Source organism: Hetaerina americana, unplaced genomic scaffold (assembly GCF_022747635.1).
Source record: "Hetaerina americana unplaced genomic scaffold, ioHetAmer1.1.p SCAF_15, whole genome shotgun sequence".
Lineage (NCBI taxonomy): Eukaryota > Metazoa > Arthropoda > Insecta > Odonata > Calopterygidae > Hetaerina > Hetaerina americana.
In genome coordinates, this window is record NW_027286625.1 from 3,025,007 (window position 1) to 3,039,108 (window position 14,102).

General features: G+C 31.5%; 1 protein-coding gene across 1 annotated transcript in view; it reads left to right on the top strand.

The window, feature by feature from the left end:
- Window positions 1–14,102, top strand: part of LOC139686746 (ankyrin-3-like) — a 445,728-nt gene that overhangs the window by 412,755 nt on the left and 18,871 nt on the right. The window contains 5 exon segments of the mRNA XM_071583777.1: window positions 4,550–4,690; window positions 5,102–5,257; window positions 5,522–5,620; window positions 7,089–7,286; window positions 8,219–8,402. Coding sequence (XP_071439878.1) covers window positions 4,550–4,690; window positions 5,102–5,257; window positions 5,522–5,620; window positions 7,089–7,286; window positions 8,219–8,402 — 778 coding nt within the window.

Below are 14,102 nucleotides of genomic sequence, written 5' to 3' on the forward strand. Positions count from 1 at the left end.
ACTACAACCAAATTCAAGGGACTCAAAATTTGATTTGTTCTTTGGTAATTTCAAAGGTGTAAAGACTTATCCTTGGAGGAATGAGTAATGATGTCTATGTTGTATTTTTGATTTTTAAGTTTTAATCCTTTGAAGAAGCTCCTGAATACTCATGACCTGAAAAAAGGTACTACAGCTATCATTTGGTTCACTGCCTATTTTCTCTCAGGTAATGCTTGTTTGGAAAACAGATAAAAGGCTAAAATTTGTCAATTCCCATTTTAGATAGAGATTTGGGTATCTGCCAGTATTTCTTTATTTTACATATTTAAGAGTTCTGAAATGTGTGCATAAATATTCTTGGGCAAATGAACATAGAACTGAATACAGAACTAGGAGATGGGAGAATAACACTATCATTGAGGCAGTATGTGGTATGGGATAGGAAATGTTTCCTCAAGAGATGGTTTCAAGCTTCTTTCCCTTATCAGGCTGAAAATTTAACTGAAATCATCCTTGTAGTCATGAAGAATAATAGTACTTACATAAGGTAGCTTCTTTGTTTCCTGTTTGGGGTAGTTTTATTTTCTGTCAGGCACTACAGTTTTCCTCTAATCAACGGTTTAAATCATGAATATGGACACAAATACCCTCTCCAATCCACTTTTCTTTTGCCTTTCTTTACTTTTTCTCTTGGCATTTCCTGGTTTCGTTTCATGCTTATAATAATTGTGACAAAAATTACATTCTAGCTGCAAGGTTGTAAGGATATGAGGTTTATACCAGCTGTAAACAAAGTAAAAGTATATCTAGTAAAGTTATAATTTTTCTTTAAAGGATTTTATTTAATTTATTCAGGCATAGGCAGTATAGTGTTAAATTGAACAATATTTCTATAGCTCTGTATTAATTGGTACCTATTCAGTAATATCTCATTCAAAACACAGCGAGAATGCTAGGAGTGTCAGCATTTTTTAGTTGTCTTTGCCTTCCTCTATTCTTTGTACCCTTGACAGTAGCATGGAAGCTCACCGTAGCATGCAATGTTCCATGCATATATTCTGTGTTCATGGAAGTTCTTAATACCATGCCAGTAATAGTTCTTAAATTTTGGCACCAAAAGTAGAATCACATTTTTACATTTGTTACTTGATTCAAATATAAGAAATTAATTCATAAAATTTAAGGGGGAGCCTTAAGCTTGGTTACTATGGGCTTAAGTTATTTGTGCTTCTCTGTCTCAGAGCAGGGAAAAATCTTTTTGAAGGCATTTGTCAAAGATTTCTGCAAAGCCTGAAGATGGGTAGAGTGATGTCACATTTATGCTGAGATACCATTATGAATTCAACATCATATATCACTGTTATTAAAGTAATGGATTCAAAATTAATTTGCTATTCAGAGTGCTAAGCGCTCAACTAAGAAAAGCATTTTCTGTGCAGATTCTATCAGATATGAAGGTAAATAGCTCTTATGGTAGTTGCATTGCAAAAAAATTTGAAGACAAGCTGATGGAAATTTCCAATCTCATTAGTACAATACAGCATTCCTTTTAACATTTGATAGTCACAGAGAGTAATGCTATGGAAATAATATCACAGAGGAGTAGCTTGAAATTAGAACTTTATGTAGGATTAAAAAAATTGTATATGCAGACAAAATAAATGCTACAGTTTATTCAATGGAATATGTTTAACTATACAGGATCTAAAATTAACAAAACATTGTTTATATTGGAATACAAGATTTAGTCAACGAAGACCAAGAGACAAGTACATAGAACAAATTAAAATGATATAAAATTGAGAAGGTATCAGGGGGTGAGGGAATTAACATTAAATTGGAGGGCTGCAGTAAAGCAATCACAGGATTGAAATATTGATAATGAATATAATTATTATTCACCAATGGATTAGGATCTCTACCATATGGTATAGATACATTACAATATGCAATCTTTAGTTAGTAATATTTTCTTTTTCTCTGTACTTAAAACTCACACATCATTCTGGATACCATACTAAAGACTGATATTCATGTACTCATTATCAAAATCATAGGTGATTTACATGCATTTAGGAAACATGAGTAAAGAATCAGACCAAGGTGTATCTAATTGTTTAATATGATGTATTTTCAAACTATGTCATGATATATAATGCCTTTGTTGATAATTATTTCTCTGCACAAAAAACATAAACATTTAAATTATTATGTCATAATATGAAAGCTATTGAAATATATTTTTACACATTTTTTATATTATGAAGTAAGAATGTTAAAGACAATAAGATGAACTGTGATTAGAAATGAAAGGGAAGTCTTCTGAGTGTTAAAATGGCTATCCACCTAATTAAACAAGTTTATCTTGTTTAACTTTTTAACATGGCAACTTTTTTATAATTATGATAAACAGGCACTGACGTGTTGAAATATGTGAAGATTAGTATTTTTCATGCACACAAGTACACATGTATCATGGAAAAGATTAATAGATCAATTTAGTAGTATTATTTACATAAATAGCCAGCTCAAACAGTTTGGCTCCTTGCCAATCCTGGGATGTAATAGCTTGGACTAGGAGTTGTCGTGTATAAGCTATTCTCAATTATATTCACAGAAAAAATATTTTATAAGGCCATATAAAATTATAAATTTATCAACTGGTTTGTGTGTGAGTAAAAATATTAGGTACCTTATAAAATATAGGAGAAATGTTCATTACACCAGACTAATTGTCCTTTCTTAAGCAAATGAACTACGAGATAAACTTTGAACCAAAGAAAATGAATTATTTTAGCTGATTTTTTCAAATCAAGCACCTCATATTTGTTTGTTGAAGATAAAATGACCCTTCTTTTGAATTTCATTAGGTAATATTCTTCATGATCATTCAATGGCATCATACCCAAGCCTCATTGACTTGTGACTAGGTAAATAAATCATGAAAATTTCAAATTACAAACTTAATTAGGAAACTTTCATGGCATTTAAATGCCTAACAGATACAACTTACTGATAAAACTTTCACCAGTTTAACTAATGCACAGCTTTTACTCCAAATCTTTTCTAACAATGTGCAAGGTTTCAGTTTCCTAATTATTTACTGACTTTACAGGACCTAAGGAACAAAGCCGCACCTTTAGTGCAGCAAAAAATAATTTTCCTTGCATAAAATTAATAACATATATAAATGATTATGCCTATCAATAAAGAATTATGCTTGATGGATAGTTGCCCTAATTCCCTCCCTTCTCTAGGATCACCAATAGGACTCTACATTTTCCTGTTTTCAATTAATGTTATTTGAGTGCATTTTATCCTTGCACGCAATCTTAGAATCAGAACCTGAATTTTCAACAGGTTCTTAGTTTCATAGTACAGTGGGATATGAAATACAATAAATTACTCTAAATAATACTCAGTTAAGATTGAGGAAAGCCAGGCCCAAGCCCATGGCCGGTATGAGGTCATTCAGCCTTTCCATCATTCTTGGAGACTAAACTTCATTTATAGATCTTGAAGAATTAATTACAGAAAAACTGACTGCATGTATTATCTCCAATATATGCATATATATGCATTATCTCCAATTATGATCACATGTTATCTGTGGAAGGCATCAAATTCTTCCTTCTTGTAACAGTTATTATATTTGGCATATTTTTGGCCTGTTATTCTAAAAACTCCATTAACATTTATTTATGCTTATAAATCCATTTCTATCTACCCAAGGTTTTGGTGAAGGTGAAGGATTAAGTGAAGGCGCTTGGAAAAGACATTTCAATTGCTTTTGTTCCCTATTCCCCTATCATAAACCTTAAAAACTTTGGAATATTTTAATAACCATATATTCAACATAACATACATTCAACAGATATATTATATTTATTCAACAAAATATCATATTTCTCAGATTGTAAATATTTCTGCAAGAATAGGTTTTTCCATATTTAATAATAATTTAGTTCTCTGTTACATGTCTATATTAAATCTATACCATTAGAAAATTAGTTATGTTAAAGAATTACTTCTATGTATGTTTGTTTTTGCAAGAGTTGTTCCATTAGCCAGATATATTCCCTGCCGAAAAAATGTTGGGTAAATAAAAATCAAAGCTCTTTTTGCCAACCAATACTGGAATTGTCCTTGTGCCACCACAAAACTTGAATGAAAAGTATCATTGAATTGACAATGAAATATATTTAACAAATCAAAACAGAAAACTTAAGTTAAAAAATTTTCATTAAAAAATATGTCCTAGTTTTAAATTTTTTAAATTATTTGTTGGTCACAGCTGATGGACAAAGTAGAAAAGTTAATCAAGGCATGCATTATGTAGGGAATAAAAATGTGTGCCTAATTTAAGGTTTTCAATAGAAATAATTTACCAAAGAGAATTAAATAGTAATAATTTAGGTAACCACATTGATTGCATTAATCTATAGATGAATGTTTCTCAAGTGATACCTGTTTAATGATAACAGTATGTAATATAATTGATATTTTGGTATGATATTTTTTCCTGATGATTATTATCGTGAGTTTGACTTTGATATGTTCTTTTCAGAATGGAGTTACTCCCCTCCATGTTGCAAGTCATTATGATCACCAAAATGTAGCCCTTCTTCTTCTTGACAAGGGAGCTTCTCCTCATGCCACTGCCAAAAACGGCCACACTCCTCTGCACATTGCAGCCAGGAAAAATCAGGTATGCTCAGAAACTTTTAATTCTATGTTATTTTTCTCTCTTAGTATATTTATTTTTTATAACAAGCATCTCTGATTTAAAATTTATATTTACCGGAAGTAATATTATTTAGACTGCTCCAAAAGGATAATTTACTGCTTTTCCCTTTTTATTATTATCATTAATATAACGCCACTTCATATCAATTTATTTTTATCAGACTAGTACATGCTTTTTCTTTAGAAAAGTCAAATGCATGTTGGAGACCAGTATTAAGGCATTGAAGCCTTCTTTGCTTTTTCATGTCTGCTACCTGAATTGGTTAATATTAAAGACTATCAATTTTTTATCCTGAAATTTTAGTAAAGTATGACTCGTAAGGATTTTCAAAGAAATAAGTGTGTTTTCATGTTTTTAATATTTGCTAAACAGATGGACATTGCCACCACATTGTTGGAATATGGGGCCAAAGCCAATGCTGAATCAAAGGCTGGGTTCACTCCTCTTCATTTGAGCTCTCAAGAAGGTCACACAGATATGTCCACACTCTTGATTGAACACCAGGCAGACCCAAATCATAAAGCAAAGGTAAGTCTAATCTTTTATTTTCTGAGGCATGACATCTTTCTCACAAACTTTCTTCCTTGTATCCTTCTTCTTCTCTCCAATATTACTTCAAAATAGAAAATAACTTGATGAGAGCATTGCCCTTAAAAAATCTTTACTGTGAAAATTGCCTTTGGTTAAAGGATTACTTGATTTTTGAATATTTGTGTATTGTATTCTTCTGAACTGAATTCTTCCCTCATTATTTTTTTCACTCAGTTAACTCTATTGCTTATTTTGTTTCAGAATGGACTCACACCTCTTCATCTCTGTGCGCAAGAAGACAGGGTGAATGTTGCTACTATCCTAGTGAAAAATGGTGCTGAAGTTGATGCAAAAACAAAGGTTATACTTCAGATTTCATTTACAATTTTTAATTTTACTTTTGAACCTTCTATAATAGTTAGCAGGTCATATGTATTTTGACCTGGTATTGGTATTTTTTATTGATTGAGATGGGTTGGGACTTTTGACTCCTTCCTAGCGGAAAAAAATACAGTTGTGTATGATTAAGGCAATGCAGTATCTTTTTGTCAGTTTACAAGACACAATCAGAGTGTAATGTCTGTTGTTATCAGTGTACTGATATTTTTGTGGGAATTTACTGCTTTAAGGATAAAACTTTTCAGGTAACTGCTGCATATTGTCGTGCATACTGAAACAATTATAATGGTACATACATGTTTGAGTATTATTAGTCATGCCTGTAGCCTAATTTCTAGGTGAATGTAAGAATAATCGCCTATAATCAAGGATAAACTTCTGAAGCTGGGTAAATGTTTAATTTCTTTTTATCTTTAGTGAGAATTGACCAAAAGAACCTAATTGTGTTCCAGCAATAAATATGTAGATTAAATGAATGCGATCTCTCATTTCTCAATCTCATGATTATGGTTGGAGATGGTGCACTGCCTTTTCGGTCTTAATTCAAATAATAATCAAGGGGTCAGATACGAGAAGCAGGGTTTGGCAAGCAAAATTTGGCAAGTCAATTCATCTGTACCGAAGTACAATTCACTCAACTGGCAATATCCTTTCGGAATTTCACTCAACCCTTAGGATCAGCATAGACTTTTTTACATAATTTCATCTCGTGAGTTGAACCTTCCATGTTGTGTTTGGTTAGCTAGGTCATTGAGTTTTTTATTCATGCTTTCAGTTACGAGAATCAACGTATTACCATATTTGTAGCAATAATTTGGTAGATGATATCAATTTATTTCATACTTTGCACCAATCACATTATTTATTGCCTCTTGTTTGTGCTTAAATGACTAGTAATTTAATGGAGCAAATACTGCAATAGTTGATTCAAGTTTATGATTTTTCAAAATATTTATTGCTGTTAAATCTTCTGAAAGTGTTTTATGAGATACCATTTGCAAATTCAATGAAACCGGCTGCGATAAATAAACCTTTTTTTTGTCTTTTTCTTTTGCAGATAATTCCCTTAAAAATCCTTAATTCTCTCCAAATACATATCTCAAGCCTTAAAATCTTGAGAGTAAAGACCTTACAGAGTATGATTTAGTGATAGAATCTCACACCTTATCGATATGTTGTCTAATCAAAGCATTGCTTTGTTTGCCAAAATTAAAAAAGGGGAACGTTTGGAAAGCAAAAAAATAAATCTCCAAGTATGTACTTCCCCTGATGAAACATTCGAAGTTCATCATTTTCAGTCCATTTGCTATTGATGCCCACATAGATGACCCTTGACTCTGGACTTGTAGTTTTATTTACAATTGGTGCATACTATGCCGTCAAATTAAAATAAATAAATTTATGGCTCTATCAAATTTATACTTCCCAGGCTGGTTACACTCCTCTGCACGTAGCATGTCACTTTGGTCAAATCAACATGGTGCGCTTCCTCTTACAACATGGAGTGGATGTCAATAGTGCAACCTCAGCTGGCTACACTCCATTGCATCAAGCAGCTCAACAAGGCCATGTACTCATCATCAACCTTCTATTGGAGAGCAGGGCCTCACCAAATGCAGTCACAAATGTATGTATTCATATGCCAAGTACACATATTATAAATTTGCTTTTGAGCTTATTCTGCGCGGGAGTATAATCTAAACCTTATATTTTTCTAAAATGATTTAATAATTGTTGAAAGAATTTTAAATCTTAAATGTGCTCCCCTATATGGAAGTTCCCTGTTGTGGTCCACATTATTTTATGGCAGAGATTGAGATTTACATAAATAAAGAATTGCTTGGCTAATTATATCTTATTTAAGTGCAGAGTCACATATTTTATGCAGGAAAAAAATTTTTTAAGTGCCTGGTTAATTATTCAATATTTTTTATATACTTTAAAATTATGCATCTTAATATAAATGTTGAATAAACTCATGATGGCATTACTGACATGTAAATTCTCTGAAAGGTGTCTCCTAAAATATTTTGCAATTTGAGTTCCATGGGATGAGTGTTCAGATCATGCAATTCGTGTCAAATTTGCTCACCATGAAATTCATCAAATTATTTTCTGCCAAAGCTCAACTAACTGAATCTGAACCATTCATAATTTAAAAAATTGAGTGCATTGATGCAATTCAATTCGTTGTCAAAAAGAAAGCATAATGAAATCCAAATAAGAGTCTTTCATTTTTTCAAAAAATAGTCTACTCAGAAGGAATTTTACCACATGAAGACAAAAATTTAAATCGATGGTCTCACTTGTTTACCATTTGTGTTACCAAACCAACTTTCTCCAAGATGAACTTCAATGAAAGAACTCGAGCTTTCACTCACATGTTCACTAGGTGATAGGGAACTGCCACAACTAAATCCAAATCAAGGCAATATTTAAGTGATTCATACTAAATATCCAGACAAAAGTGTATTTATATGTATTGAAAGTTTAAATTTTGTTCTAAAATGTTTTGCTAAAAATAAAAACTATTATTAATGTTTCCCCCTCCAATTCCAGCAAGGACAAACTGCCCTTTCAATAGCACAAAAGCTTGGCTATATTAGCGTAGTTGAGACTCTGAAAGTGGTCACAGAGACTGTGATTACAACTACCACCACAATAACTACTGAAGAGAAGTATAGAGTCATGGCTCCTGAGACAATGCAAGAGACTTTCATGTCAGACTCAGAAGATGAAGGAGGTAAGACTAAAATATCTTTATACATTAAAAATTATCTTTCTCTAACATTATAGATATTTTGCTTCAAGAATGACATCAGATGAGGTTTGTAGTATGCTAATGCCAGAGATATGTAGTAATTAGCTGCTGTTTTTATAGCTAAATTACTGTCTTAAATGGATGCCAAATTTCAGGGCTTGGATATGTAGTTAATTAATTGAGTAGGGTATTGGACCATGATAGAGTGCTATGATATTGAGAATATGAATTCTCTGGAATATGCATGGTGTACCTGTGCTAAAATTAGCTGAGGAGGGATAAGCTAAATGGCCAGGCTAAAGGGCTGACATAATTTATCAGTTATATGGGGAAAGTTTTTATAATGCTTATAGGTGATGGTGATGAGGAATAGTAGTTCATAGTGATGAAATAATGGGGCTTTTAGATTTTATGGATTATGCTATTAGCTACCACATGTTGCTAATAGCACTTTCATAATAAGGTCAAAGAGACTTTATCATCTGGTTTTTATTAACGCTAATACTTTAAAAATATGCATTGACAATCACATTTTGAAAATATACAAGCATTCCAGCCATCATCATCACACACAAAATTCCTCATCTTGCACTAATAAGTTTAACCCTTTTAAGCATTGTTGACATTTTATGTATTGCTGACAAAGAAATTCTCAAATGTTGCAATTCAAAATTTTCTGCACCAATCATACACCAAACCATTATCAAGAGCTTGAATTCTTTCAACTGAGTTCTTCACCAACTGTAGAGAAGCCATTTGAAATAACCTACTCAAAAATGCTCAGATTTAATCATAGAAGTCACTTAATGGCCTAAAGTCAGATCCTAAGTTTTTCACTAAAAATAAGTCATGTGTGAGATCCCCAACCAATCACCAATTAGCATGATTGCCGGGAGTTGAGGTTATGAATGGTTATAATGTATTCCCTGGTGAAATTTGGTCATTATGTTTAACTAGGGATCTTAACTGGCTTGTCATCATAAATCAAAATTCCTTTAGTTATTCTGTTAAAATTGGTAATTTCATTCACCCCCTTGCTAAAATTGAAATGGAATTCCTGATCTATTTATTCAGTGGCCCAAAGAGACTTGGAGTTGATATTTAATAAGTACCTACTAAATATTTCTCTTCTGCATTAATTATGTAGGGTTACGAAAATTATGCCTCTTGAAAAAGTTCATTGCATGTAGTACACTTTACATTAGGGTTTTTTATTAGAGCTCATGCGCTGTGAGAGTTAACCAAACACCTGGATGCTTTAATGTTGTTTAAAACGGTTGGTCTTTATTTGCATTAAGGTATAAGAATTTTTAAGTTTTTGGTGTGTAGCATGAAGACCACATGAGCAAACATATGCCATGTATTTTTGATGTAATAACTTCCTTATTCCAGAAATCCATCTGGTGACTTTTTGGCTGCCCTGTGGTCTAAAATCTCTGTTATTTGATAATGCTCATACCACCTTTTATTGATAAAAACACACTTTTGCATAATTTACATAAATTAATAAAGAATGATTTTAAATTGTTTGTCGCAAATGTAGTAATATGGATACAAATTAGATAACTAAGATATTTTGATTTTAATCCTTAGGCTTCCGCGCCGTCTATCTGATGAATCCATGCTGATTTCCGGGAATTACCGTCGCGTAGTTTAACGTAGTGTGCCTAAACTACGCGACGGTAATTCCCGGAAATCAGCATGGATTCATCATATTTTGATTATCTAGGTATTATGCAAGTAGATGCCTAATATTATATTGTAGCCCAGAAAAGAACCAAATTAACTCACAACAAATTCACATATCCTTTTCATTTTAAAAATCAAATAAACAAGTAATGGTACAAGAGAAACAACGTGGGAATATAAAAAATTGATGAATTAATGTGCCCAAACTTTACATTATTTAAATCATCAAAAGTATTAAAATTATGAATTCATTTCAAAAGCAGAGGTTCATAAGGAATATTTATTAGGTACTTAAAAAGTGTTGATAGATCATTCATTTTTTGTTCATCTTCATTATTTTTCATAATTAGAAAAAAATTGTGGTGTTACTTTGTAGGTGTTTTTAGCAAATGAACAGTACAGAAAGGGGAGGTTAAAGAGTATTTACTGTATAGTCCAAATCATATAGATTAATCCTTAAATTAGGCATTATATATGAATAGATTGTTATAGCATTTAACCAGTTTTACAAAATTTAAAGTAAATACAATGCTGAAAGGTAGAAAATTTATTTGGAATGCCATGAATATTGAATGGTTAAAGAATAAAAAATTTTATAATTTAATATCATCACCTTAAGTGCTGATTTCAGCATTTGTGCCATTCAATTAGTTTTGGTAAGAATGCTCTTAATTTAGAATAAAAGTAAGTAGTTGTATAGGTATTTGTAAGTTCTTCACTTTCACAATAAGTTTTAATATGTGCACCTTTCACTCTTAACATATGCATTCACACATGCCACTTAGAGGTCCTTAAAACGACACATATGAGGTTTAGTAAACTATAATAGGTATAGAGTTACTTTATTATAGAGTTGATGGAAAAGAGATAGGTAGTTTTAAATTAAGGTAAAAATCCTTTCCAGAGGTATTCTTCTTCTTAGTGTTTATTCACTTAAAATGCATCTTTTTATATGATGGAATAATTTATTTAGGTTCCTGAGAGATAAATGCTCAAAATTAGTACTTAGTTACCTATATTTTCTTTTAGTTAAGACTTTCCATTTAACCTATTATTTTGTGAATTTTTGGTACAATGCATTCCTAAATACTCTTGTTTCTTTTAAATACCAGCTATATCAGATATACATTTAACAAAAACTTCTTGGATCTAAAATATAATTGTAAATGATACATATACATTGGCTCATGATTTACGTTAAATATAATTCCTTTAGTTGACCTCTACTATTGAAAGGTAATTTGTCTAATTCATATGCCATAATGGCTTGTGTCCAGTGCTAACTAATTTGATTTGAAGATGACAAATGAGTGGTTGAGTAAGGTGGAACCCATAGGAGCATACTGTGAGAGCATGAAAAAGTGACTGTGATAATTTGTGGATTGAAAATAATATCAAAGTAATTCAATATTGTATATGTCCACCCCTCAATTAGAACAGTATATGTATAGAACATACCTCTCCATCTATTTTGTCCTTAAAAGTTTTACTATTTTACTTGACCAATATCCTGCATTTTGTTAACTCTCTGATAAAAATTCAGGCATACTTGGCCAATTCCTAAATACGCCACTGTCCAAAGGTGAACTTTGAATTCATATAAAAGAATCTGTGTATAACTTGGCAGAATATTGTCTTCCTGCAATTAACCAAATACTATCACTTAATACTTTAATTCTGGAGTTTTGATGTCATTTCAAATATGTGATTAGTTTACATATAGCCGTCATATTGGAAATACATGCACAAAAACCATTCCTATGACATTCCAAATTCTGAACTGTGGATAGTTTAAAATTGTATTATTTTTTATCCTACCTGTTTCACTGTATTTGTTGATTGGATTTTACTCTTAATTTACATCAACAAAGTAGATATAAATATAAGCTCTTAGGTATTAATTCATTGATTAGGTTTTATAGATAGGAGGTCTGAGGCTATTATGCAAAATAAATCATTTATAATACCTGCATAAAATATTAAGTCCCACCAAGTTCAATATAATTTAAATAGTTTTTATTTTGACATGATGATTTGAAAAATCTCAATGGGTGTTGCACTTTCTTAGCTAATTTATGTCAAATTTTAGCGATGCTGTTAATTTCATATCCAAAAAGGTGGAGGGTGAGGGTAAGGGCAGCACATATCACACAGGATAGCAGAATCCAGTTCTTCGGTTAGTTATGATAAATCAATGGTCAATTTGTTTAAATTATTCCCTGACTCCTGGCACAGCTTTTGTTTCCAGAAAATTCCCTGAAACCAGTTTTCGCACATAAAGTGATGAGTTAGGCATGCTTATAAATTTCACTAAAATTCCAGAGGGTGCACATGTGTAGGGCATACCCACATAAAATGACTGTTCCAGGGATCCTAATCAAATAATTATACCTAAAATAAAATGGGAAGCAAAATTTATTCGATGCGGAAGCTAACTCATCACAAAAACAAAACCTAACTTCTCATTAGAGACACATCCATGCTCATCATTATCTTTGGATTTTATCTTCAATTGTTTACATTGCATTTAATTGACACGGATAGTTGTTCTTGCATTATGTTGCTTTGAAATTTCACCAAAGAGAAAGAAACACCCAGAAATAATGATTAAAAGGCACCACATGAGTCCTATTTTGCAGCGTCTTAAGTACAAGCCTGTACTTTTCTTCTACATATTCCAGCAATTGTTTGATTATTGGTACACAATCTAAACCATAAGGAGAACACATCTTAAGGTTTGCAGAATTCCTAAGAAACATTAATTTGAGGGTAATTTAGAAAAGCTCACTTATGGTTGATATTAATAATGACTCAGAATTTTAACACTCATGCATCCATATACATAAATGTGTTCTAAGGATGTTGATGGGAGCAGAAAAGAAAGGGGTCAAAATTTATCATTTTTATTAAAAACTTGCCTGGATCACACCATAATTTGTCCATGAATCAGAGGCCTGTGTAGTTGAGAAGTTCATTAGGAAGAGATTTTACCTTATAGATTGTCCCCTAGCGTTAATTATTACCTAAACACAAAATAAGGCAGCTTTTAATTCACTTAATTGAGTAGGGTGCTTGGCCTTTTGAAAATTCAGAGTTCAAAGTCACACAGGTGATGAAGTTTTGGTGTATTTCAAACAATTAATACAAAAAGATGTGGGAATAATATTTCATTTCATAATCTTTATTGTAATATTTATCTGTAGTTATCCAGAATTCACTATTTATAATAATTAATTGCTTAATATCAATGCTTGGTTGATAATCACTATTTGGAATTTGGATACTTTTATTCCTTGATTTCCATTGAGCTTTTCTTATGGCTACTTCATTTAATTTCAACTATTAATGTGGAAAATATAGAACTATTTCTATGCATTTTATGAAATTTTTTCATATGGTGTAGAGCTACTTTGATTACTGAAGTTTTTAATATATTTATGCATGCAATAAAATACTTCTACTTATGTTAGTTAGACACTAACTTTACATTAGAAGTTAGCATGGAACGACAAAATACTAATCAGTAGAGGCATCAGCTATCTTATGAGTTCATTTTCCTATAATGAAAACTTCTAGTTATTCTTGATTTGAAAGATTCGGCTATTAACACATATGTATGATGGTTTCCAAGCAAATGCCAATAATATATGGTAGCTGAATTAATTGGATTTGGGCCACTTCTAGCTCAGGTGGCATTTTGCTAGCTAGTGTATTGAAATATAGGTACCATTGGATTACCAATTTAGGAAAGAAACTATAGAGGCTAATGTATAATTGCATGGAAAATTTGATGACTATATTTGTTTATAATGGAAGATATAAGAATTAGGGATTATAAAAGGATTTGAAAATGATTTTATTGAGTCTTCAGATTCGAAAATTTAAGGTTAAAATAATTACTAATTAAATTCCTTCCTTGGAAATATTTTTCTTAAATGCACACATGCATCTATGGAAAAGCATGATATTTTTGAAGTCTAATTTAGTTCAGAC